At 45.4% G+C, this 27497-nt stretch overlaps 2 protein-coding genes and 1 long non-coding RNA gene across 4 annotated transcripts; 2 read left to right on the top strand and 1 right to left on the bottom strand.

Moving 5' to 3' along the window:
* Nucleotides 1-246: 246 nt before the first annotated feature.
* On the bottom strand, nucleotides 247-19551 carry RNF185 (ring finger protein 185). Of its 2 annotated transcripts, none has more exons than XM_081842147.1 (7): nucleotides 19292-19551; nucleotides 13640-13854; nucleotides 11606-11624; nucleotides 9128-9240; nucleotides 7195-7249; nucleotides 4951-5068; nucleotides 247-3214 (listed from the first exon to the last, which is right to left on the bottom strand). In XM_081842147.1, exons 2-7 carry the CDS (start codon nucleotides 13810-13812, stop codon nucleotides 3117-3119), a joined length of 576 nt encoding a protein of 191 aa, XP_081698273.1. In that variant the 5' UTR covers nucleotides 13813-13854; nucleotides 19292-19551; the 3' UTR covers nucleotides 247-3116. The 2 variants fall into 2 exon arrangements, with proteins under 2 accessions (XP_081698273.1, XP_081698274.1); XM_081842148.1 differs by lacking the exon at nucleotides 19292-19551 and adding an exon at nucleotides 16779-16903.
* On the top strand, nucleotides 13061-13529 carry LOC309330516. The gene is made up of 2 exons (XR_014151464.1): nucleotides 13061-13177; nucleotides 13211-13529. It is a non-coding gene; the product is annotated as an uncharacterized lncRNA (long non-coding RNA).
* Nucleotides 19552-20263: 712 nt separating the features above from the next.
* On the top strand, nucleotides 20264-26457 carry LOC309330436 (protein CUSTOS). The gene is made up of 6 exons (XM_081842115.1): nucleotides 20264-20504; nucleotides 21472-21517; nucleotides 22254-22352; nucleotides 23223-23296; nucleotides 24521-24614; nucleotides 25284-26457. Exons 1-6 carry the CDS (start codon nucleotides 20360-20362, stop codon nucleotides 25636-25638), a joined length of 813 nt encoding a protein of 270 aa, XP_081698241.1. The 5' UTR covers nucleotides 20264-20359; the 3' UTR covers nucleotides 25639-26457.
* The last annotated feature ends 1040 nt before the right edge of the window (nucleotides 26458-27497 follow it).

Below are 27497 nucleotides of genomic sequence, written 5' to 3'. Positions count from 1 at the left end.
GGCAAGTCCTAGGCTCTGCGGTTTAACCCACAGCGCCACCCGCGTCCCACCATTGTGATAGTACCAAGGTGCATATGAGTAACAACATTATTACGCTGATTAGACTTAAGAGGCCCCAAATATCAGCAGGTGTATAAGCAGAGCCTTTACTTCAAACAATATGGCTGACTTACCTCTTCAGCAACATTCCTATGGCTGCAGGTGACTAAATGACAGTAACAAGAAGAATTCCACGCAGACGTAAGGTAATGTAAAAATGTGTTTATTCTAAATTACTTTCACAACAGTGAAAATTAGTGAATCACAATGGTGTTGCACAGTGGTGCCATCTTTTGCTAACCATAGGCCAAGTACAATCAATACATGATTTTTTTTGGGGGGGGGGGGAGAGAAAGAATACAAATACCAAAAAAAACCAAAAAAAAAAAAACCAGCAGGGGAAAGGGGAACTCCAGAGGCCATTTCAAACCCACAAGTAAAATATGACATTCCAGAGGGGAAGCCGTGTTTGTATGTAGAAATTCAAACAGCAGAATGTTTTTCTGGCACCTTAAAAAGCAGGTTAGACTGCAAAATCTTCTGCCCCCATTAAAGACAACTCCAACAGATGCAGGCAACAGAGTGGGGCTGTAGAGTCCATGAAAGCTTACACTACAATAAACTTGCTGGTCTTTAAGATGCCACAAAACCCTTTGCTGTTTCAGGAAAATATGGAGACTGGACCGTTTGAACATTAAGTATACAACCCACATGAGCCATTATCAGTGGGACTCACCCCAATCCAGCACCTTCTGAATCAGGCTAGGTACTTTTGTGGTCACCTTGGTTGACAGATCCCCTTCTGCTCAGGTAGCAGCTGGCAAAAATGTAATACTCCACATGTTTAAAAGGTCCAAGGCAGTTAAATCTGCTTTAATATTTTAAATCCGTAACAATTTTCTCTTTCCCAATTGCCATAGATTTTATTCTTTAAAAAAAAAGAGCTTTACAGCAAACCGTTTAACAAGATTGCTTTCAGAAGGGCAGCTTTAGTTCCATGGTACTCATTTTCATGAACTGTAAAAAGAAGGAAATGCCAGAGATCCCTTATATATTATGATGGTATTCACTTTACCCTATCAACAGTAGGTGGCACCATCTTTCCCCCTAACAAAACAAATCTAAGCTATGCAGGTTCTAGGAGGCAGCACAGGTTACAGTCTTTTTTATGTCGCTGACAGGCCCTTGAGCACTTTTTGGAAAACCATTGACAGAAGGATTATACATTTTTTAAAAAGGGAAACGCTCTCACTGTGACTACTGGGGATGCAAGGTCAACCACCCTGGTTTCTACTGTGGGAATGACTGGTTTTTACTATGCTATCAGACCTTAGTCAAAAAAAGAAGCCCCCTTATGCAATTTGTTCTTTTCAGTATTGCTGGCTATGATTTGTTCAGCAACTCATAAAAAATGGCTGCTACAGAAATTGGGAAAGGAGTAGGGAGAAAAAACGAGATCAAAAGCATTGCAAAACAAGAGAGAAACCCAGGAGTCTTTGAGAAGAGACCCTTAGATTTACAAGGAAGTGTGAGGTCAGGGAGTGAGGAAGGTTCATTTTTGGTCCTGTGAATCTCCCAGGATTCAGCAGCAACAGTTTTAAAGCAATATTCCCAGGCTTCTTCGACTCCTGCAAAGGAATCCCTTGTGTAAATAGTTCAGATCCATTTAAGTGGGATGCTCTTCCATGTGGGTCCCACTGAAATGAAGAAGACAGCTCCCCCAACCTGGTGCTCTCCTGAGATTTTGGATTACAAATGTGGGGAACCCTTGGCTCTCCAGATGCTGTTGAACAAGAATTCCCATCATCCCTGGCCATTGGTGATATGCATTGTGGCTAAGAGGGGCCGCAGGTCCCCCACTCCTGGACTACAACATATGGAGAGAGAAGGCCAGGAAAGGTGGAAACCGGAGCATGGCTCTGATTTGTTTCAATGGGGCTTGTGTAGGAGAGCTTCCTGCTGGCTCATGCTCATCATCAACCCTTCAAAATCTTTGGTCATCTGAAAAAGCGCACGCACTAAATAATGACCCCTTGGAGCTTGAGAACAAGCCCCCAAGTTAGGCTGTTATTCTCACTATGCAGAACCTCTTATGGGGGAAGAACAAAATGCTCAAAAGAAGATTGGCTTCCACTTTTCCCAAACTAACCATTCCAAGAAGTTGGGGGACGGGGAGACAATTTTGGATTCATCTCAGGAAGGAGCAAATGAGTGTCAATGACTACAGTAACCAGAACTGTCTATATCCAAATGAAGAGCTGAAAGCTGTTATACAAGTTTTAGGAAAACAACACTGCTTTCATCCATGCGGAAGTGTGCTGTGCAACAAGCCCAGAGGGGACCCCTCTAGTGTCCAACATCCCCACCCCCAGCCCTGAGATGAGAAAACCTGCCCCATCTGGTTCCAGGAAGTTTAGGTATTTTATTCTTTCAGGGTGAGAGAGTCTCTTATCCCTTAACTTGTTTAAATATCCCTGGGAAAAGGTCAGCCAGGGGGGAAACAGCAGGAAGAGAATACTCCTAAGGTGACCTCACCTGCCGCCTGATGGTCTTCCCAAGTTGTACTCACATAAGAAGATAATTTCCAGGAGCAAGTTGGGTTTCGGTCAATCTATGCAACTGGATTCTGAAGCAGTAGGTCCATTGATCTCCTTCCCTTCAGTGCTGTTGGGTTGCAAGGCTCATCTGAGAAACAGGGCAAGTGTTTCCATGCCTGGCCTTGCCACCCACTCTCCCTCCAGGGCCAGCACCTGGTTTAATGGCTTGGCACATGATTTCAAACAATGCTCCCTCTTGGCATGTGGAGCTCAAAGCTAGGTTCACAGCCTTAGCCAGTTACCTGTTGCGTGACACATGGCTGGACTTTAGAATGCTTTTAAAGAGAGACCTTTAATTCCATTTACTCTGGCGTAATAAGCAAGAGTCCTCCTTCCACTGCAGCAGACATCAGGGCTTGCGGGAGCCCATGAGCTATGGAACCAGACACCGAGAGGCTGGCAGTGGGGCACGGAGAAGAAGAAGCAGTCGTCTGTGACCAGTTCGGAACCCCACAAACCATGGTACAATACAGGGCAAGGTTAAGCGATCAAGAGCCAGAACATGATCACCAGGGCCACAAACAGGAAGAGGCGGGACAGGAACTGTTCGTCCACATACTGGGGAGTCCCTGGAACCGCTGGGAAGACAGAAAGAAAAGGGAACCTCTCTCAGCAAACAAAAGCAGTGTATTTCCAGATCCAATAGCAGAAAAGCATGGAATCAGCCGCCATTCTGCATCTTCATTATAAGACTTCCCTAGGCCCTTTCAACTGTCCCAAGTTATCTGAAGGATTGCTTAAACCCATATCAACAATGGCAGCCTTCCTCATTTGCTCACTGCCTCAGTTAGTGAAAATGGCAGGCGTGACAGGGCCTTTTCAGTGGTAGCACCCTGGATCTGCAGTTTGCTGCCTGTCAACATTCAAAAGATCAGCACACTGCAGGCCTCTGAAAAGGCTCTGAAGACTCTGTTTCACCAAACGATACATTATAATTTTGCTCTGTGAAATGGATAAACCGGGTTGTTTTGGTTCTGGGTTGTGTATGTGTTTTATTATTACTGGATCATTTCACTTTTATAGTGGCTCAGAATTTGCTGAAACGTTGTGTTTTGTACTGCTGTTACATTCTGGAAATGTATATTACATAAGCCACCCTGGGGAACTTTGCTTAGAAAGCCAGCCTGTGATTTTTTTAAAAAAAATAATAATAGTGATATCCCCTATTGGGACGCAGGTGGCGCTGTGGGTTAAACCACAGAGCCTAGGACTTGCCGATCAGAAGGTTGGCGGTTCGAATCCCCGCAACGGGGTGAGCTCCCATTGCTTGGTCCCTGCTCCTGCCAACCTAGCAGTTCAAAAGCACGTCAAAGTGCAAGTAGATAAATAAATGGCGGGAAGGTAAACGGCGTTTCCGTGTGCTGCTCTGGTTCGCCAGAAGTGGCTTAGTCATGCTGGCCACATGACCTGGAAGCTGCACGTCAGCTCCCTCGGCCAATAAAGCGAGATGAGCGCCACAACCCCAGAGTCGGCCACAACTAGACCTAATGGTCAGGAGTCCCTTTACCTTTACTAGTGATGTCCCCACATCGTGTATTGTTGTGACTCCCTGCATATAGCCAGGGCTAAGAAGGACAAGGCAGCAGCCGCAGTGTCCATGAAAAAAGCAGAAAGGTGATCAAGTAAGGATAGTGTGCCTGTCACTCAAAACACCCAGCACATTTCAAGTTGAAAGCGTTGGTTTTAAGAAGTCTCTGTTAGCAAATGGCAGAGTAAAAAATTAATTCTTAAGTAGTACAAACCCACAAGGGTTTTCAGATTTGCTTTCAAATCTTGACATAAGAGACAGGAAACTTAATATATTCGGTGGTGGACATGAAATACATTTACGTCAAAGGCCACCGAAGCCCCGAAGTTATGTCAAAGGCTTTGGCTCATGAACAAAGGAGGGGGCCTGCTCAGGATTCAGGGCCACCGAAAGTGACTCAACTGGTTTTACTTCATATAGAGAGCACTGATGCTAATCAGCTTGGAGGCTGTTCCTTGCAAACTACCAGTGAGAATCACTTCACGGGTGAACTGCTAAGCAGAAATGTATTGTTCTCACTTTGTACTTTGAAAGCAAAACAAAAATGGAACAGAAGATAAGCAGCACTCATCTGATTGAAGTTTTAAAAACAGAATAGCTTATCTGTATTTAAAGGGTTCTAAACAAATGAAACATCAGGACTTACCCCTGGTTACACAAACAGCAACGTAAGTACAATGGACAAGTGCCAGCTTTTTTAAAATCTGTCAGTCCTATAATTATGGTGAGTGCAACCAATGATTTGCTGGCTTGCTAGGGCTTTTTTTATTCAAAAGTGCTCCTTACCTGGCGGAGGCCGACCGTCGTTTATGTTGAATGCTGTAGCGAATATACCAAAAGGAAATGCCCCAATTCCAAACGACATTTGAAAGCCTCCATCGCCAAACCCAAAACCCTGGAAGCCCTGGGAAGAACCACAAATGGGGGAGGGAATAATGAAACCTTCCAAGCATGCTAGTTTACGAAGTGAAATGCTGACCTGTTTGCCTTCTCTATGATTTACTATGACTGGCTCCTGGCTGTGTGCCATGATTTACACACACACGCTCCTCTCTCATGAGCCCAAAGTGTCCCCTCACAGAAGAGCCTGCTCACTATCTCTGCACAATTTCCTGCTCTCACCTCTTTCCACTTAGCCTCTGATGGGGAGGAGGTCAACTCTTCATTATCTCTGATTCAGGGACGTCTGGATTGCCCTGTCACTTCTGAGGCAGAGATGCAGCAAGACACCTGCTCTTAGAGACCATTACCTCTTTGCATCTTTATAAATTACAAGGCCTGCCAAGAGAAGCTGCAACACAGGCAGAAACATAGGGACCCAGCTCCTTTTCTTCTTACTACACTCTGAAAGGAATCCTTTCTGAGGTGGAGGAGTTTATTTCCAATTTAAATCCAGGAAATAAGTGTGACACACCTATCAAGAATGTGGGAAACATTGCACCAAGATTACACCAGCCTTCCACAACCAGGAGCCTTCCAGATAGTCTTGGACTACAATTCCCATCAGCCTCAGCATCATATATGCTGGCTGGGGTTGATGGGAGTTGCAGTCCAATGAGAGAACTTGCCACAGCTGAGCCCCTCTCTCTCTTCACGTGGGACAGGCCACATGGCTTGTACTACCAGCTGCTGGCCACCTGATCAGAGACAGGGCATTCTGTGCTGATCCTCAAGGCCATGCCAGTAGAGCAGAATGCAAGCAAGGCCTTTTTGCTCCATCAGTCTTAGTGCTGGCAGCAGCATCTGCTAAAAAGGTGCTCTCAAGTTCAGCTGCTGATTTAATAAGGCACCACCAACTCTGCAGGGAGTGCGGAGAAAAGAAAAAGGCTTCTTAATGACACCCAACAGAGCTGTTTGTTTGAAGCAATGAGGCCCACAGGTAGACCCTGGAGGCTCCAAGCTGCCTTGCATGGAAAAATGCAATTATTTCATCAGGTCAGGTGTGCTCCCCAACTTCATGCTAGGAAATTCTGCAGCCTGTCCAATATCTCTCAACCCCACACAGCCGGCTATTTATAACCCCCATGTCTACACACACTGTATGTTTACACATATCAATCTTCATTCCCCAGTAGCACAGACTTATTGGAGACCAACTATAATCAGAGGCTGTTTACATACACGGTCCCCACAGGCTTTCAAAATCCACATTTTTATAAAATCCTACAAAAAGGAAACATGGTTACTAAGAGCCAGTGTGGTGCAGTGTTTTCAGCATCAAAGTAAGAGACCTTAGGAGGCCAGGGTTCAAACCGTTGTTCAGCCATGAGGCTCACTGAGTGAGCTCTGGCCATTTAATCTCTCTGCTTAACCTACCTCACAGGATTGTTGTGAGGATGAGGAAGAGTGGGACAGCTGATCAGTGCTGTCTTCAAGTGCCACTTTTGGCAGGAATCGGCTTTGTTCAGGACCTCCGGTTTGGGAGCTCTCAAGCAGAATCAATCCCAGCGACACTGAATTTAAGAACTGTGTTTGCCAAGAAACTATTCGGAGCACATTTTAAGGCTTCCAGTTGTTTCTTTGTGGCTGTATTTTTACTTGCTCCACACCTGATGCAATATATTATGACATGTGAGGCGGATGGGTGTGGCTTGAGGGAAAACAGCCTCATGGGCCAAATTAGGTCCACGGGCTGGAGGTTCCTGACCACAGGGCTAAAAGAATGTACAAGGGGCCAACAGGTGTCCAGAGGAGAAGGAAAATCATTCTCCAACCCAAGGAAAAGTATGGGAGAGTGGCAGGTCACCCAGACTACTGTCTCCTGTAGGTTTGCCCTGTCTGGGGCCTTCCAGATGTCTTGGACTACAGCACCCATCAGCCCCGGCCAGCAGGCTGGCTGGGGCTGATAGGAGCTGTAGTCCAAGACATCTGGAAAGCACCAGACAGAACAAGGCTGTTCTGATGCTTTGGCTTAAGCTTGTATGTTGCTCTTCATAGCCCTAAGGGTGAGCAACATGCCTTTTTGTCTCATTTGTACTTCTGGGAGATACAGAAGTAACCCCCAAAGGCTGCAAATCATAGCTTACTCACCCCTCTGTTTTCCGGCTCAGGTCTCTGGCCTTGAGGCCGTGGTGGTGTCTTCTCTCTGCAAGAGACAATTCATTCAGTCAAGCCCAGCCCAGCTCTGGTCAACTCTGGGACCTGATGAACACCACCTGGACCCAAGAGTTCCTTTCTTTCCTTCCACAGAGGTGTTTCCATGCCTAACTTCCTCTTTAATTGCTGGCCTATGTTGAAACTCTTATCATTATTATTTGAGAGAGACAGAGAGTGTTGCATCAGTGTGACCATCACAGACTGTAAGAGGGTGGAGACCTTTCACAATAGTGGAATATAGGAAGCTACTTGACATCAAGTTAGACCATTGCTCCACCTAGCTCACTACGGTCTACTCTGACTGGCAGCAGCTCTTCGGGGTTTAAGGCGGGAAGTATTTTCCCAACCCTCCCTGGAAAGGCCACTGGGGACTGAACCTGGGACTTTTTGTCTGCAAAGCAGATGTTCTACCACTGAGTGACAGCCTGACACTATACTGAGTCACTCCACTGACCCATCCAACTCAGTATTGCCTACCCTGACTGACATCAGATCTCCAGAGTTTCAGGAAGGAATCTTTCCCCAGCGTTAACTGGAAATGCCAAGGGTTGAACCTTTGCATTTGAGGCAAGGGGGCAGCAGCTGGGTGATGGAGCTGCAAATGACTATCAGACTTCAATAAGCTGGTAGTAGTAGTAGTAGTAGTAATAATAATAATAATAATAATAATAATAATATACACCACCCATCTAGCTGGGTTGCCCCAGTCACTCTGAGAGGCTTCCAACGCACATAAAAACATAATCAAACATTAAAAACTTCTCGATACAGGGCTGTCTTCAGATGTCTTCTAAAAGTTGTATAGTTATTTATCTCCTTGACATCTGATGGGAGGGCGTTCCACAGGGAGGGTGCCACTGCCGAGAAGGCTCTCTGCCTGGTTTCCTGTAACCTCACTTCTCGCAGTTAAGGAATCACAGAATTGTAGAATTGGAAGGGACCCCGAGGCTCATCTAGTCCAGCCCCCTGCCAGGCAGGAATCGAGAACATTTGATAGTCTAGTATATGAGTCACAACACTTTTCACTGCCACTTTTACAGTTTACAGCAATGCTTCATAGCATAATGAAGTGTCTTTTGCACTGATGTGCCTATTGGGGCTGATGTTATCAGACTGGTTTCTTTTAAAGAGCAGCTCAAGTTACTTATTCCTATAGATACACGTTGCATAATTCTTAACCTCTGCTTCCAGAACTCTGAGTCCAGAAGCACTGAGTACCTTAGAAACACTCAGGATCTCAAATGCATTTTCATGAACAGTGTTGCCCAGTTCTCATGCTCTAATCAGCCTTGTCTATCAGCCTGCAGTGAAGGGGAATAGCAAAGTTCTCGTACACAGGCAAATGCTCCAATTCCAGCTCCCATTACTTCCTCAGGTTAACAAATTAAACTAAATAGTTTTAATTGGATTTTGGATTAATGCGCAAAGCACCATTCTGTATAATGCTTTTTTTAATAGTGTAGTACACTACGGGGCATTGGGGATGAGTTTATGGAACCAAGAGGGTGGCAGCCCAAAAAGGTTTGGGAACCACTGCCACAGACAGTTCAAGCAGGAAGGTTTTAAAAGATAAGACTACAGATGGGTGAAGGCTTTGCAGACATTTGGCAACAATATCAGCTAAACTTTCCAAGTTCACTTCTGCAAATCCCACTCCATAAGGGCTTGTGGCTGCCACAAAACAAAGGCTGTTTTTGTAACACAGGCATGGGGCACCTTTGGCTCTCCTGATGTTGCTGAATTACAACTCCCATCATCCCTGACCATTGGCCATGTTTCCTGCAGGCCAGATGTAGTTCAGCAACACCTGGAAGGCCGCAGGTTCCGCACCCCTACAGCTGTAGGAAATGGCTTCCAACATTCTTACCTGGGGTCCTGCTGTCCGGTGCTGCCCCTTCCGTAAAGTGGGATGACCTTGTCGCGGCTGATACCTGCTTTACATACAGGACACACCTGCCGATTGGGCCTGGTCTCTAACCACTGGAAAGGCAGGAAAGAACGAACAAACCTGAGCAAGAGACTAGAGATGTGCCTTGCATGAAGCCCACAGGACTCAGTATTGTGCAATTCCCTTCCTAGAGAGGCTAGGCTGGCTCCTTCTTTATTATCTTTCCATCAGCAGGCCAAAACCTCCCTGTTCAGAAAGGCCTTTGGAAACGAGGTGCAATCAGTATTTTAATGCTGGTTCTGAATGTGCTTTATTTTATTTTAAATATGGTTTTTAACTAGTTTGTTTTCATCCCTTGTTTTAGAATGAGGTTTGTAAAATGCTGTAAGTCTCCTTGAATCAAATTTGGGAGAAAGGTGGGACTTAAATACATTAACAAATCAGAATCATAATACCACCACCGAAAGCATATGCTAAGTGTCATCGCATGTGCCATTCACAAAATCTTCTGGGCACAAGGAATCATCTCCACCTCTCCACCACTGCCAAACATCTTCTTATGCTCTCAGCACTTTGGGACCATTTTTACTGCATGGTTCTGTGGCAGCAATTTCCCAATCTGGTGCCCTTTAGATATTTCAGCCAGCATGTACTTCAACTCCCCAGCATAGTACAGCTGAGCTGGCTGAGGCCAGTGGGACCTCGAATCTACAGCATCTGGAGGGCCCCAGGTTGACAAAGGCTTTTGTGTGGCATGCAGACTCTTCTACCACTTTTGTGGCCTGACCCACACTTTTTCCTCGGCATCCCTTAACATACAACAGGCCACAACTCTTGCCTCAGGCCTTTAAGCTGCACACTAACATATGGCCTCTCCCACCCCAGTATTTGGAAGTTGGTGCAGGGCACAGAGATGGAAACTCCTCACTTTTGCCAGTGTCAAAAGCAGGTGACACTGACGTAACCTCATTTTCGTTTTGATACTGACCTACCTTTACAGAGCTGTTGCACCAAGACAATGTACAAAAGTGCCCTGAACTCTCAGCCACCTCGCAGATACTTATTATTTATCTGTGCCGTCTCACTGAAACCAATAGAAGCTTCCAACAAAGAACAATCACCCCCACAGAAAAAGCTGCAGATTACAAACTATTGCATGCAAATGGTTATTAGCAGATTGGGTTGCCCTAGAGCAGTGTTTCCCAACCTTTTTTGGGCAAAGGCACACTTGTTTCATGAAAAAAATCTCGAGGCACACCACCATTAGAAAATGTTTAACAAATTAACTCTGTGCCTATATTGACTATATATAAAGTAACTCTCTTTAATAGGAATCAAATAAACACAAAGAAAGTATTTTATAATTACTTTATTATGAAATAGTAAGTAAACAGAAATATGAAAAATTATAAAATACTTTATTCAGTGCGCCTTTTGTCCCTCTCCTTGAAATGCTCCAACTCAATGTTCCTCTGCGGGCTGGCCATTGGAGAGCCGTGTCGCCCACACCGCAGCCCAATACAATATGAACCCTCCCCTCGCAAGCGGCAACCCCTCCACACTCCCCACCTTAAGCCTCCACACGCGCCCTGCCCAAAGAGACGCCCGCGCGCGAGGGGATCCTTTACCTCAGCATCCCGCCCCCCCCCAAAAAAAGAGGGCGGGAGACTGCGGTCCCTCAGAGGCTGGGCGTTAGGAAGAAGCAGCCGCCTTCATCCAAGCAGGAGCAGCAGCAGCTGTAGCTGTAGTAGCGCCAAGCTGTGCCGGGGACTCCGTGCCCATGAGGGGAGGGAGGGGAGAGAGAGGAGAGGCAGCAGGTCGCCCTCTTAAGTCACGCGCGCGCAGGCACCACCACGCATCCCTCGTGCCCTCTCGCAGAGCCCCTGCTCAGCACCTCCAGCCTCGGGGACGCCCGTCATGAGCCGCTGAGAGGCCGCCAAGCCTCCAGGCTGCTCCCATTCAGCCTTAGGCGCGCGCCCGCCTCGGGAAAAGCGGTGCTGGGAGGCGGAGAGAGAGAGAGAGAGGACGCCGCTGGCCGCGTCCCACCCTCAGTCAGTCGGCTCGGAGCTACTGAGGAGAGGGAGGTGGGGACGACGGCGCGCGCGTCTGTTCCGCTTGGGGCCAGCGCGCCCCCGCCCCCCTCTCCAGAATCCCCAACTAAATACGATGCGCTAAGGGAGGGGGGAGAACCCACCCACAAAGAGGACGCCTTTCTGCAGGGCGCCTAAGGCCTCTCGCCGCCCGACTCCCTCCCACGGCACACCAGGCAACGTCTCGCGGCACACTAGTGTGCCGCGGAACACCGGTTGGGAAACACTGCCCTAGAGATCTCTGGTGCACAGGCACCATTTAGAAACTGAAAGGGATATTGCACCTTCTCAGTTCCCCCAGAGAGCTGAGGGGTTGACTGAGCAAGAGGAGCTGATGAAAGACAAAGCAAAAGAAAAGCTGCCTTACCTGGTGTAAACAAGGCCAACTGTTGAGAATCCCAGAATGATTTGTTCACAGGGCAGCAGGAGAGCAGCGGTGGAGGCAGGAGGAGAAAAGGGAGAGAGATCAAAATACACTGAGCAAGCAGTAGACTGGAATCCAGCCCTGCCGGTTCCACAGTTGGGTATTAAAACAATAATATTTAAGTAAGAAAGCAGCTAGGGGTGGTTTTTTTAAAAAAAAATTGCTTCACTTCCAGATAATACAGTTTGCTTCTCTTCTAGGTAGTACCAAGCCTTATGCAGTTGAGGGAGTTGGATATGGTTAGCCTGGATAAGACTGAGATATGATATGAAAGCCATCTTCAAATATCCAAAGTGCTGTCGCAACGTTGCTTGGAAGATGGAGCAAGCTTGCATTATCCTGTTCCAGAGGGTGGGACCCGATCCAATGGATTCAAATTACAAGGAAGGTTAGACCAAGTAAACATTAGGAAGAACTTTCTGGCAATAAGGGCTGTTCGACAGTGGAACATGCTCCTTCGGAAGGTGGTGGACTCTCCTTCACTGGAGGTTTTTAAACAGAGGTTTGGTGGCAGTCTGTCAGGGGTTCTTTAGCATTCCTGCATTGCACTCAGATGGCAACTGGCCAGCCGGCAGATTTCCCCAGTGCATCAGAAATTCCTGTTCATGCATTATTTTATTTTAAGTAATGACAGGAATGGAGGGAGAAGGGAAATCTGGCCTATGCAGCTGTCCTGGGCACACACTCTGAAATGGGCAGAAGGCAGAGGGGTGGAGAGAACCATCCCAACTTTACCTAGGCACAGCTGAGCTTTACATTCAAGCAGCCTCAGAAAAAGAAAAACCCAACACAGTGAAACTGGAGTATGCAAATGGAGCATGAACTAACAGGACCACACGAGAGTATTTTGGGCTGAAAGTTGTTTCCCCACAGGCGTGGCAGCATCTAGAACTGGCTTCCCACCAGCGCTGTGGAAAAGCAAGCCAAAGGCCTTCCTCAACCTGGCATCCCCTCCATATGACAACTTTGCCAGTGTTCAGGGATAATGGAAGTTATGTTCCCAATAAGAACAAGAATAATGATGATGATTTTTCCATAGCCGCTTTGTCTTATGGCCGATTTTATCATACGTGTTTGAATACAGTGGTGCCCCGCAAGACGAATGCCTCGCAAGACGGAAAACCCGCTAGACGAAAGGGTTTTCCGTTTTGGAGGTGCTTCACAAAACGAATTTCCTATGGGCTTGCTTCGCAAGACGAAAATGTCTTGCGAGTTCCTGTGGGTTTTTTTTCCTTTCCCCCCCTTTTTCTAAGCCACTAAGCCGCTTATCAGCTGATCCGCTAAGCTGCTAAGCCGCTAATAGCACTAATCCGCTAAGCCGCTAATGGGCTTGCTTCACAAGACGAAAAAACTGCAAGACGAAGAGACGGATTCTTTTCATCTTGCGAGGCACCACTGTACACACTCATTCATCACTTAAGGCATTCTATATTAAACAGTTTATACATTCACAATCAAATATGTAAAACAGCAAAACTGCACTCATGCCAGTCCCCAGGCTCTGCCACCCTCAAGGTTTACCACAGCACTGGGGGCAGGGCTCTCTAGGTAAAGGTGTGGCACTAGGAAAGCAGGTCTTACAGCGGCTCTCATGGAGTTCCATGAACAAGTGCATCCCAGACCACAGCAGGAGCCTGATCCTAGCACACCTGGCATCACTGTGCCCACAACTGCACCCCTTTCATACACCCTCATGGGATTAAATGGCTGCCATTCATTCCTATGGGAAGAAAGCAAAGAGCCGCATGGGGGGAACTGAACTTCACAACTAACACCTGGCTTGCAGGGGCACTGCCAAGGAGAGAGATGAGTGAGGGGCACAGACAGGGGTGGGAGTGGAGAAGCAGCATTTGTTTGAGGGTTGTTTTTTTTTAAAAAAAAAACCCCACATAAACTTTTCTAACATTTATGTAGGCAACTCAAGCGCTTGGCGTAGAAAGCAGATGGACAACTGGCCAAGAGCACCAGGATACTGACCAGAAGAGGTGCCCGCATAGGCTGATCACAGCATCCTTGGCTGTATCCAAACAGATGTTGCACTCGAAAGTGCTGTCCTGGCTTGCCCCGTCCCCGCTGCTGCTGTTGCCACTGGTCCCGCCAGCATTGTTGCTTTCAGTGGAGGTAGAAGCTGCTGGCCCTTTGCTGGCCATTCTTGTCACACCCAGTCAGGAAACTTTTAATGCAATTGAACTCTGAGAAAGAAAGAAAGAAAGAAAGAAAGAAAGAAAGAAAGAGAATTTAGGGGACACCATTATATTATTTCCCTAATCCAGACCCAAGGAGGAGATGGTGGCACTGCCATATGTCTCCAACCTGGCACCCTCCACAGGTTTTAGAGTAAAGCTGGGCTGGCTAGTGCTGAAGTACAAAACACCTGGAGGGCACCAGATTGAGGAAAATAATACTCTATAGCATTTATTTTTGCAGCGAAAGCCCTCAGGCCATTTTTTATCGTAGTCCAGAGAAATCTTGGGCAAGCTGAGCAACAACCTGGTTTTAATATACCCTCATGACTGGCACTGATGGGACCAGAGCAATCTCTAGGCCTCCCAGTGAGTTCCCTGCTTGTTTCTTTTAACCAAGCCCTACAACATTTAGCATAGCAGTTTACAAACACTCCCTGAAATTCAGTCCATGATAATATTAATACAACCAAAGCCTTTTTTGGTTTTTAAATTCATGGCACTTCCCAGTGGGCTTGGCACAGCTAAGGCTGAGGATGGTTTTAACAAAGATGCATGGATGCACAGCAGAACACTTTTGAGAATGAAACAGAATATGCTAAAAAAACCAAACTTTTTTAAAGAGACTTCTTTCTCAATTTGTATTCATTCAATTAATCTTAAGATTCTTCATTTCCAACTTAACAAAATCCACAGACGAGCCACCATATGTCTACAACTCAGGGTGTAAAAGCAATATACTGGCCCACTTATTGCAACAACATCCACCCTAACATTCAATTCAAAAGCTAAAAACAAGCACCAACAATTAGCAAAGACAAAACCATTGATTTCATTTGGCATCTCCATGTTTTATGCCTGAAAAAAATGACAGCAATTTAAACTGAGGAATCATTTACTCTTTAACCAACTACTCAATGAATTTATTAAAATTCAAAGGTATCAAAGAAAACACAACCTGGAATTTAACAAACAGGACCCTCCCGCTCATTGTTGAAAGAAAGGTTCTTCCTCTCATTCCTGCCACGTCAACAAACCAGAACCTATAAAGTCTCACAAATTAAACATGGGTGTTCTTGAAAACTCAACTCACCAATTATAATTTATTTGCTGGCAAATGACTAATCAAACTTTCATAGATTACCCTACTAATTAAAGCTTACAGCACTTGTAAAACCCAGCAGTGTGTAAGCAGCTGAGAAGTCCACTTCTTACACAAGGGGACCCCCGTCTTAATACACTATGCGGCTCTTCCAAAAACAGAATACCCTCCCTGCTATCGTATCACTTTGCCTCGCTTACCTGAAGCGAATTCAGCCCCTCTCTGCTTCCTTTCCTTGCAAAAACGCCAAAGGAGAAAGCACAAGTACTGAACCGGGACCTTATCCGCATCGCCACTTGGCTCCTGTGAAATGGTGCTTTTTGCATGAGGGAACGCAGCTCCACAGTGGGTCCAGAGCAGCTTAATGCCCACATCACCAGAACTTGGCAAGTGGGAAAGAGGAGGCACCTATTTCAACAGAACTCTTTTCATTCAGTTACATCATTTTGCAGGGGGCTCCCAAAGGGCAGCCTTGCAATCAGCTAGCAAGCTTTAATAGATGCAGCTTCTGAGCTCTGCAGATTTTTCAGTAGTTCAGCCACTGCTAGTAAAATCATGCATGCATTTCAAATGAAAAACAGTGGCAAAACACACACACACACACACACCTTTATTAAGCCAGGCACTTCTCATGAAACATTAAGCTGCAAGCTGCAAGTGGTTTCCTGCTTTGGTGAAAAGTTATCTAATCTGGCCGTTACCCATTTATATAGGTGTCTGCACCTAGGATATACATACACCTTGCTTTACATGTTGACTTCTCAAGGCTCTATTTCCTATTCTACTATACTGCCTCGGACCTTTGCTCCAGTTTTGCAATTCTCAGCCATCCTGAGCCTTCAAGCCACTTTGACAGAACAATCCTATCTATGCTTATTTGGAAGTAACCCCAGTTTGTTCAATGGACTTACTCCATAGTAAATATGTTTATGATTTTTATTTAAATAGTCTTTAAATAAAATATTGTATCAGCATTGTAACAAAGTCTGGTCATCTGTGACCACAATTTTTTTTTTTTTTTTTTATTAATTATGCACAGATCACTAGAAGCAAACAAGCTAACATCAAAAACAAAATAAAACCAATGCCTGTGGAATAGGGTTGGAAAAATCTCAGGTGGTCACTCATCCAGGCAGCTAAAATTCGTATTTTGACACACATGATTTTTCAAATATTTCTTTGTCTCTTTGCAGGGCTGAACATTAGAGGCCCAAAGCATTTTTCCAGACCAGGTGATTAACTGGATAACTTTGGGAAGGGCTGCCCAGATCACCTCAATATGATCTCCTGCACAGATGTTCATTTCGTTTCACGCTCTTAACATACTAGTTCCTAAGAAAATAAAAAAAATGTCCAGTAGCACCTTAGAGACCAACTAAGTTTGTTCTTGGTATAAGCTTTCGTGTGCACATGAAAGCTTATACCAAGAACAAACTTAGTTGGTCTCTAAGGTGCCACTGGATAATTCGTTTATTTTTTATATATATTTCGACTGCGTCAGACCAACACAGCTACCTACCTGAATCTAGTTCCTAAGAAAACATTTAGCATGCATTATTCCTTTATTCTGGGAAAAAATATATATCCAATTTAATCTGTTAGATCATGCATGTAAATTATCTCCATGTCTGGAATAGTTCTGCATTAATACATTTATAGTAAAGTCTTTTGACTTCATCCTTAAAGGCACACTCCTCCATTGTCTCCCGAGCCAGATGGATTCCAGAAACAACAAAGTAAGGTCTGTATCTGCACATGCCCAAGCATGGTGGTGGTTGTTGTTTTAAAAAGGCAGCCACCATCCTATGTAACTGAACTCAATGGCACTTACTTTTGGGAAAATATTTGTGCCATTTAACTGAGACACACAAAGGCCATTCTTGAAAATGAATAGAGGAACAACATCAGAAAATTCCACAAGTCAAATGCACCTTCTACCAACAGTCTTTGCAAAATGCTCTGGTTTTGAATGGGTAAAAAATGAAGAAACCCAAAGGAATAAATCACCAGCACTTACACAGAATTTATAAACAATCTTAACAATGAACAACACTAATTGAATGGAATTAAGACCAGTTCACTCAATATTTTTCATGTATCAGTTAAGAGTTTTGCACGATGCCTGCACCAAGATGTAAAGGCCTGGGGCGACCCGAGAGATTCAAGATAACAGCAAATTTTTGCCTATACGACCTGATACAGGGGGAAATGGAGTCTTTGGGGAACACACAAAAAACAAGCCTTTTAAAAGTTTAGAACTGAAAGCTATGGCTACATGCTATTAAAAAGCATACTGACAGCAATCCTGGCTTGGTTACATTTTGCTGGATATATTGCTAGTCTTTTAATCTTGTAATCTGTTCATTACAAGAAGAGGGTTCATTTTCCGAGCTGCTACTCTATTCTATTTTATTTCAGAATTTATTAGCCACTCTACAATCAGAGAATACCCAAGTGATGCACAGGAATTCAATATAAAACCCAAGAGGGAAAACTGCAGGAAAAAACACTTCAATCTGATAACATGGAAGTCTACACACTATTCTGAATCCCAAAATCTTTGATTTTGTTAGGCCTCCCTGTAACTGATCACCGCAGGAATGCAGTGAGTGGGGAGGGGCACCTATCTTCCTCACTCTGCACTACAAGGCAAGAAGTACATTTTAAAGTTTAAAAAGTAAAAGAGGTAGTGTGCTGGGCTGTTGGTTCATCTAGTCCAGTATCCTGCTTTCAAACATGGTCACCTTGGTGCTTTCAGAAAGGACATGAAGGTGTGTACTTTCCTAAATACCAGTAAAGTGTATTTTTTAAAAGAACTTGAAGTTGACAGCTCATCCCCCATACCCTATAGCAACTGATATTCAGAGGTAGATACTGTCCCTGAACATGAACATTTGCTACCATGGCCAATAAATGTCTGCAGACCCCTCCTCCTCCTTGAATGCATCAAATCTTGCAATTCCCGTTGCAGACCATTTACAATCATAGAAATAAGGAGGGTCCAAAAAGAATACATCTCGAGTGTGAAGATTTTGTGTGAGTTTTAATCTGTTTTTAGTTTTTCAATGGTTCTATTTTTAAATGTTTTAAGCAATTGTTTTTAACAATCATTTATATATGGAGAGAAAGAGAGTAAACTGCTTTAAGGAATTTCCCCCTTTTTTTTTACAATCAAACAGTATACAGAGTCTATAAAACAAATAAAAGCCACAGTGCAAACATGCCAAGTCTTCAGCATAAGACCGCCAGTATACCACAGCAGCTACTGCGTTGGACCAGGACCTGGGAGAGAGACTAGGGTTCAAATCCCACCACAGCCATGAAGCTCACTGGGAGACCTTGGGCCAGTCACTGTCTCTCTAGTCCTAACCTACCTCACAAGGTTCTTGTGAGGATAAAATGGACAAGGGGAGGAACATGCCAGACAGAGCTCCTTGGAGAAAAGGTAGGATATAATAAATAATAGCAATACAGTGGTGCCTCGGGTTACAGACACTTCAGGTTACAGGCGCTTCAGGTTACAGACTCCGCTAACCCAGAAATAGTACCTCGGGTTAAGAACTTTGCTTCAGGATGAGAACAGAAATCATGTGGCGGCGGCGGGAGGCCCCATTAGCTAAAGTCGTACCTCAGGTTAAGAATAGTTTCAGGTTAAGAACGGACTTCCAGAACGAATTAAGTTCTTAACCCAAGGTACCACTGTAATAATGTTGGGGAAAATAAGGTTCTGTTCGGCTACAACAACAACAACAACGTTGAGGGAAATAAGGCTGTATTCGGCTATCCTACCACTGATAGGCTCTCCCTCCCTACCCAGCTGGATTGGGCCAAGCTGGGATCCATGGAGATCCCAGTACAGTGGTACCTCGGGTTACATACGCTTCAGGTTACATACACTTCAGGTTACAGACTCCGCTAACCCAGAAATAGTGTTTCAGGTTAAGAACTTTGCTTCAGGATGAGAACAGAAATCGTGTGGCGGCAGCAGGAGGCCCCATTAGCTAAAGTGGTGCTTCAGGTTAAGAACAGTTTCAGGTTCAGAACGGACCTCCGGAACGAATTATGTACTTAACCCGAGGTACCACTGTATTCCGTTTCCAACAGCGGTCCGCCAGACGAGCCCCCCCCCCCCCCCGAGACTTTACATGAGGGGATGATGAAAGACAACATACTGAGCCTGACCAGCAGCCTCGACCCCCATACCCCCCCACCCCACAGAGAGCAGGAGGCACCTGCTCCCAGGACGGGAATTCTCTCCTGACAGGCCCCCGGCCCGGCCAAGGTCAAGCTCCCCCTTGGCCGACCTCGGGGGGCCTCCCCCTTGGCCTCCCGCGGGGCTCTCACCGGAGTCGGCGCGGGCTCCTGCGGCTGGCGCCTTCCGCCGCTCGCGGCCCTTCGCTCTCTCGAACTCCACCTCCGCCCGAACGGCAACTGTCACCTGATTTCTTCCCCTAGCCGGAAGCCCGGCCCCACAACAGGAAAGGGGGTCCCTTATCCCAAGGGCACACGCCGTCCCTCGGCGCGAGGGTTCTCCCTGCTGCCCCGGAGACAGCCGCGACAAAGGTTCCGCCTGCCAAAAGGCCCGCCGCTCTACGGAGGCGGCTGTTTCCTCGGAGCCCGGGCCTAGCTCTGTGAGAAAGGTGGGGCCGAGCCCAGGGCCACGTCACTTTTAATGTATGGAAATAGACGAGGAGGAGGAGCATGAAGGATTCATGACACGGTGTGGCAGCATTTGCACTTTGGAACTCCCTGCCTTTGATGAGGCGCTGCTGCTGCTGCTGCTTCGGACGCCTGCTATACATTTTTATTTCGGCAAGTCTGTCCTTAGCAGCGTGAGAGCAACACAGCATGCCATGAAACGTTCCATGTTATAGTAATATCATTAAACTAATAAATGGGTGAGACAAATATTGAAATTTATGTGTAGCCAAAAAGTCTGCGAAGTTGAGATGACATATGCAAGATATGTGATGAGGCGCCTCAGGCCAGTGGAGAAAAGCAGTGTCAGTATGGAAACCTTACAAATTCAAAAGACTGAGGAGAATGTCACCTATGTGATGGATGGGCGATCTAAAGCTAACAGCAGGGCTTATATATAATATAAATTAAGTCAAACCCGCCTTTCTTTGTTATTCTTCTTATCACTCTCTGACGGTGAATTAAGTGTTCTGTGTTCTGTATTCCACACATATGCTGACCAGCCCAATGAAGACATTTAGGGTCGTTTTCTCCATTCAACAGTTTTGGACTACAACTCACATCAGCCCCAGCCAGAACAGTAATGCTCCAATCGGAGCCAGCATCATCTGGCTATGCTAATGGGAGTTGTAGTCCAATTCCGAGGGCACCGGGCTAGGGATGTGGGCTGAGCCATGAGGTCTGGACCACAGCCCCCAGGATGCACTGCGACCGATGGGGATTTCCATCATGTCGGCTACCAGGAGAGCCAGCAGCAGCAGCAGCGAGGAGGAGGAGGATTTGGGGCGCCTCCGGGAGGCTGCCTGGGATCCGGTGTTGCAGCGAGCAGCAGCAGCGGCCCTGCTGGTGCCCAAAGGCGGTAGGGAGAGCCCTGGCAGCACCTTCCTCTCACTAGATAGAAACTTTAGCCATCCCAAAAAAGCCCTGCAGAAAATCTTTTTGTGTGTGTGCCAGAAATAGGGCTGTATCCAGTTGATCTCTTAAAACCAGGAATGGGGCACCTGCAGCCTCCTTGGACTGCAACCCCTGTCATCCCTGGCTGGGGCTCATAGGGGCTGGGCGCTCCAAAAGCCAACGGCCACATATACCTGCCTTAGACTGATGGATGGATAAGAAGCCTTTAAAGTCAATTAAAGATTGGCTCGAGGCACGTGACTCAGAACAATGATCCACAAAGGTTTTGATGCTTTTTTGCAGCACCAACAAAAATCTGTCAGAAATCAATCTTTTAGTGTAGCACAGGGGTCTGCAACCTTTAAGACAAAAAGAGCCACTTGGACCCGTTTCTGAAGAAAAAAAACTGGGAGCTGCAAAACCATTGCAACATTTAAAGCATTGCCTGCCGCTGCCCTCCGATCTGACAGCGGGCGGGAAGGGGACGGTGCGTGACTAACGCACGCACCGCCCCCATGCGACGTCACAGCCAGTACAGCGCCCACCACAGTGGGGAGTGTCGGGGTGCACAATGCGCCTCCTCCCCTCGCTAGTATCCGCCCCGGACCCGCGGCAAAGGTGTAAAAGAGCCACATGCGGCTCCGGAGCTGCGGGTTGCAGACCCCTGGTGTAGCAGCACCTACACTCTGGAACATCACTGTATTCTTACTCTTCGACACCTGCTAAGAACATTTTCATTTAGGCAAGCCTACCTCAATATCTTGAACGCTGATGTGTTTTTAGTTTGTTGCTGGTTTTAATTTTTTAAATAATTGCTTTTGCTAATAATTTTATTGCATTATTCTTTTTGTAAACTGCTTTTGTAAAGGGCTCTCTAATGAATTTGAACTAACTTCACTTTCATGTTGGGCCTAATTGTTAACTTTTTGCAGGGAACTTTAAGAAGAGCAAGTTGCCATCCGCTGAGCCTAGCATCAGGTAACTTTGCTTTTTTGAAAGTTTACTGAGCGTTGTGTTCTGTTCTACTAGAAACTAATATTTGAGCTCCATAGCCATAAGAATCATGTGGTACATTTGGCCTGCCTCCTTATGTGAAGGTTTGGTTCTAGGGGTCTGCACACAAAGGCAAAATTGTGCAAAGTCAAGAACCCCCAGAACCCCCGGTAATAAAGTTTTTATTGAGGATAAAGAAATATAATAAATGTAATACTATCATAAAACACCCAGAACAAGGGAACACTCTATTCTACAACCTTTTCCATTCTTTTTGACATGTTTTAGCCCCAAGAGGCTCTCACCAGGCATGCTGGTCTAAATGCATCCCTGAGTCCTCTGCCAGAAAGCTGGTCATAATTCTAGGTTTAATTATGCTTTTCTCCAATTTACCCAGCACAGGGGTAGGATAGCAGGACTGTACTTACCTGGATCTTAAACAAAAACAAAAAAACCTAGGTGAGTTATAAGTCTGTTTCTCATACCTCCATGTCATGTATTGGACAACCTGAATTAGTGCCAAATGTGTTTATATAAGATATTTGGTCTCTCTGCTTGGCATTCTCACTGAGGCCATAACCCAGATCTTTCATACTGCACATCCCTCTGGCTGGCTCATTACAGTTTTCAGGATCTGATTCCAGCTTCTTCTTTTCAAGGCAAAGGGAACTGTTTGCTACAAACTTCCAAGATAATTTAGTAGTTTGTTCTCTTTAAACAGAGAGAAGGTCTCCGATCACGGGCAAGATGGGAATGAGCTACAGACCACTCCAGAATTCCGAGCTCATGTTGCAAAGAAATTGGGAGCAATTTTGGACAGGTATATGTTCTCAAAGGTGTGACATTGATGCTCCTTGAGCCCTTCCCTCAGAGAAAAGAGGGTTCATATTTTTTGGAGAGTTCTAAGTAGAAATTGCTTTGGTGCAGGAATTCTTAAGGACACATCCAGTGCTCCAGATTAAAGGCAGATGGTAAAGCACTGGCATAGCATGACCATGAGTTTTTAAAACCATTTTCAAAGCCAGCCCCAAGTTTAATGCACTTCAGTCATCAAGGTCATGGATAACTAGCATATTAAGGAACAAATAAAAAGCTTTTTGAAAAAAATAAAAAAGCAACTTTGTAAAATTAAATAAAAGCACCTGTCTTAGAACATAAACTCCTGTCTTTTTTACTTTTGTTTGAGGGAGGAAGGGAGGGGCAGGTCATGCAGTCACAGGCATGCTAAAATCCTGGACTAAAAAATTACTTCCACTCCAGGTGAGAGGGAAAAATAGCTATGAAAGAATCCAGGAAGTCACTACATCTAGAATTTACTGTCTCTGTGGGTATTATTGCTGCTTCCTGGTCAATCCTAGCTGACTGCAGCAGGGAGTTTCCCCATAACAGGTGGGTGGAATAATACCTGCACATTTCAGCTCTGGTTTTACAATCATAGAATTACAGAACTGGAAGGGATCCAAAGGGACATCTAGTCCCTAAAGACTTGCTTCTTTAAAAACAAAAGCAAAAAACAAGCATGATAATGAAAACTGGGAATCTGGGCTGGCAAATGATTACCAGATTGTCTGGCCAAAACCCAGGGAACCAATGAGTCTCCTAGGCTTGCCGTATCATTTGTGTCATGCCAGTATTTTAACATGACCCCTGGTTTCCCTTATCGTTGTGCAAATGTAATTCTTTCTTTTAGCTCCATTACTATTTTGAAGCATTCTCCAGGACCTGCACAGGACAATCTGCAGTCCTCAGAGACTGAAGACGATGGTGAGTGGGTTCTCTGCATAATCTAAAATGCTTTATACCAACTTAAGTGTTGCTTTGATTCTGTGTGTATATGCATTCTAAACTTGCTGTATCAGGAACTCTGGAGTTTGAAGCAAGGACCTTGGGGCCTGAGGCTGTGTATCCTCAAACCTCAAATATTTTATTGTTAGGTTTTTGTGTTTATTAGTCACATTTTTGTAGTTGGGTGTCTCAAAGCAACTTCCACAATAAAAATAGAAAGAACTAATACATTAAAACCAGATAGAAAAACAAGAATACCCCCAACTAAAATACTAACCCAGCAATATATTTTAAAAGAACAAGTCCTTTCCTGCCCCACTTAAAGGATGAGGACAAATCTCGTTAAGTACCTTCCCAATCAAAAATTAAAAAGGCTTGGTAAACTAGTGTCTTCTTGCCTGTTGCCTAAAGACAGACAACAATGGCACCAGGCATTCTTCCCTGGTAAGACCATTACAAAGGTAGGGAGCCACCACTGAAAAGGCCTGTTCTGTGCCACCACCCTCCATGCCACAGAAGACTTGGCCTCTGATGGCAAACACAGTACTCTGTGGGACACACTTCAGGCACAGTAAGGGATAGGTATTTGCAACACCAGGCTCTCAGATTGACAGGCAGTATGAAGCCCCTGGTTTGTTGAGGCCTGGTAGAATTCTGAGAAGCCATACCTGCTGCCCTGCTGGTCAACAGAGCAAGGCCCACTTGCGCTCCCAGCCTCTCGCTCCAATACAGTGGTACCTCTGGATGCGAACGGGATCCATTCCGGAGCCTCGTTCACATCATGAGCAGAACGCAACCCACGTCTGTGCGTCTGCAGGTCGCAATTCGCCGCTTCTGTGCATGCGCATGACGTCACTTTGAGTGTCTGCGTTTGCGCGAGCGGCGAAACGCAGAAGTAACCCATTCCGTTACTTCTGGGTCACCACAGAACGCAACGTGAAAACGCTCAACCTGAAGTATCTTTAACCCGAGGTATGACTGTAGTCTTTATTATTATTTTTATTAATTATTAACTTTATATACTGTCTTTCATCGAAAGATCACAGGGCAGCTCACAGCACAAAAATACAAAATGAAAACACAAAATGCCTTGTTGAGTTGGAGAACTTGCACTCCTACATGCCCTTTGGATATATGGCCCTGGTCTGACTCCAACACAGAGGGTACCCTAATAACTTTCCCGCTTTTCTTCCAATGTCTTAGGCTTCCGCCTCTTCTCCTCATCAGTGCCAGGAGACTGTGGGGAGCTAGAACCTCAGGGTGCGGGAAAGCGGTGGCAGCGGTACTGCAGCTCCAGGTGAGATGCTGCTCTGGCAAGTGTGCATGACAGAGGTGGAACTGGCCAGCCGGGCAGCTGGCTTGGAGGCTGCAGCTGATGGCAGGACTCATCTCTGATGGGGAAGTCCAGCATTTTACACATGTTGCAGCAGGGGGTGGGGATCCCAGGCCATCCACCCTGCTGTGTCCAAGCCTTGCGATGCTCCCAAGGCTACCCCCTCCCTTCCCCAGCACTTGGGATTCCCAGTTGTGTCGATAGTGATTACCATATTTTTTGCTCTATAAGACTCACATTTTCCCTCCTAAAAAGTAAGGGGAAATGTGTGGGCGTCTTATGGAGCGAATGAAGGCTGCGCAGCTATCCCAGAAGCCACAACAACAAGAGGGATTGCTGCTTTCACTGTGCAGCGATCCCTCTTGCTTTTCTGGCTTCTGAGATTCAGAATATATTTTTTTCTTGTTTTCCTCCTCCAAAAACTAGGTGCGCCTTGTGGCCTGGTGCGTCTTATAGAGCGAAAAATACGGTAATTTATAATAAGCATGGCTAGTAGTCATCCATACCCCTCTTCTCCGTGAATTGGTCTGATCCTCTTTTTAAAGCCATCTTAAATTGGTGGCTGCTGCAGCATATTGCATGAGCGAATTCCAAGGTTTTAACTCTACCACCATTTTGCCTGTAACTTTCCAGCGAGCCGGACAGTGACGAAGAATGGCAGAGGTGCCAGGAAGCCACGGTGACAGCAGCAGACATCCTGAAACATAGCGGCCTCCCAGCGGCGCTCCAGAATTCCAGCCAGGACCACCACTGCCCGGCCACAGAGCCCAGCCAGAAGAAGAAGAGGAGGAAAAAGAAGGCAAAAATGAATGGAGAGAACAGCAATGAGCAGGAGGCCAGAGAAGGAGCACATCATGGGACTGAAGGGCCCTCGGGCTTCGATGGAGCAAGCAGGAGAGGAGAGAACGCAAGTACGGAGGATATGGCAGTGAAGAAGAAGAGGAAGAAGAAAACGAAAAAGAGGAAAGTGGAAATAAGGATGGAGTGATGTTTTACTGACACTTGTTACTAGGAAGAGTTACCTGATGTGGCTCTTGATTGGCCTGGCCTGCATTTAAGGAAACACAGTTGTTGAATTTTATATTTTACGGAATCAAAGAGCTTAGTTTGGCACTCCCTGCCCCGAGGGATACCCTGTAAAAACGCAGGGGAAGCTCCCCATGTTACAGAGGATGAGGACTTGTTGGAACTGCTTACTGGACTGCTCAGGTGGGCAGTGGGTGGATAAGACATCCGTGGATGACTCTCCTGGGTCCCATCTTTTTTTCTTGGGCCTGTGCAGCTTGTGACCTCCCAGGCTGCCCACTAGCCATGGATCCAGTTCTCCCAAGTGCTCGACAACTCTTTCAACTTTTATATTCTCAAGCCACAAAACCAAGAGGTTCATTGGGGCCCCTGCTAAGCTCAGCTGCCCTATGTGACCAGTGGGCTATGATCAACTTGGTGGGCAGGCTGAACAGAAGTCGTCGTCATCAAACACTGATAATGGCAGTGGATGGGTGCCTTCCTGCCAGGCATGTCACAGTTTGATGCAGACTGATTCCATCTCCCCTGTAATGTTGTCTCAGGAATATTTCTTTTTAATAATAATAATAATAATTTTTAATGATTTTCTTTTTCTCATAACAAATATCCAATATCAATAACATTCATTTTCCAATTTCTCCCCTCCCTATTGACTTCCCTCGGCCTCGATTTCTGGTTTATTACGTCAAATGTTACATTCTGCTGTTTGTATATAGTACTATGTTGTCACATTATTAAATTTCTTGTTCTCTGTAAATAAAGTTGTAAATGTTTATTTAAATCCTGCCAGTGGGTCCTTTTTTTGTTGTTTCTGCAAATATGTTGTAAAAGGTACCCACTCTTTTTCAAAATCACTATTGTCCTTTTTACGCAGTTTATCCGTTAACTTTGCCAACTCTGCATAATTCATCAGCTTTTCTTGCCATTGTTCTTTTGATGGTATTTCTCCAGTCTTCCAGTTTTGTGCTATTAAGATTCTTGCTGCTGTTGTAGCATACATGAATAATGTCCGTTTTTCTTTCGGCAGCTCTTGTCCTAAAATACCTAACAGAAAAGCTTCTGGTTTTTTACAAATGTTATTTTAAACATTTTTTTCAATTCATTGTATATCATTTCCCATTTTTAAAAAGTAATCTTACAATCCCACCACATATGGTAAAATGTACCTTCCCCTTCTGTACATCTCCAACAGTTCTTTTGTTCTGTTTTATACATTTTTTGCTAATTTTGTTGGTGTCACATACCACCTATACATCATCTTCATATAGTTCTCTTTCAACAATATACAATCCGTAAATTTCAAATTCACTTTCCAAAGCCTTATCCAATCCTCAAATTGTATATTGTGACCTATATCCTGTGCCCACTTAATCATTACTGATTTAACTTCTTCATCTTTAGTTTCCCATTCCAAAAGTATATTATATGCCTTCTTTAATAATCTATAACATCCTTTTGGAATTTGGAAACTCTGTAAGTGAATCCTCCATTGTTATCCTCTTTGAAGATTTCATTGTAATTGTCTGCGGGTCTCAGGGATATTTCTGAACATGAGCTCCATGGTGTAATTTTGTCTGCAGATGCCCGGCATTCAGAAGCGGCTACTTCAGCTTCTGGTGATGAAATGACTGCTGAAAATGTCCTTGCTCAAGGGCCATCAGAAGGGCATGCACAGCTGAGTTCACAAATGTTTCTGACGTTCCAGTTAGTGTCTGCTGCAGCTACAGTTTTGCTGTAGCACGTACAGAATGGTTGAACCCTATGCACAATTAACTTGTGGGATTTCAGCTGCTTGCAGTTAACCTTGCGTGGGAAAGGAGT

Source organism: Podarcis erhardii (assembly GCF_964252035.2).
Source record: "Podarcis erhardii genome assembly, chromosome: 15".
Lineage (NCBI taxonomy): Eukaryota > Metazoa > Chordata > Lepidosauria > Squamata > Lacertidae > Podarcis > Podarcis erhardii.
This window is presented reverse-complemented; position numbering and strand designations above follow the sequence as displayed.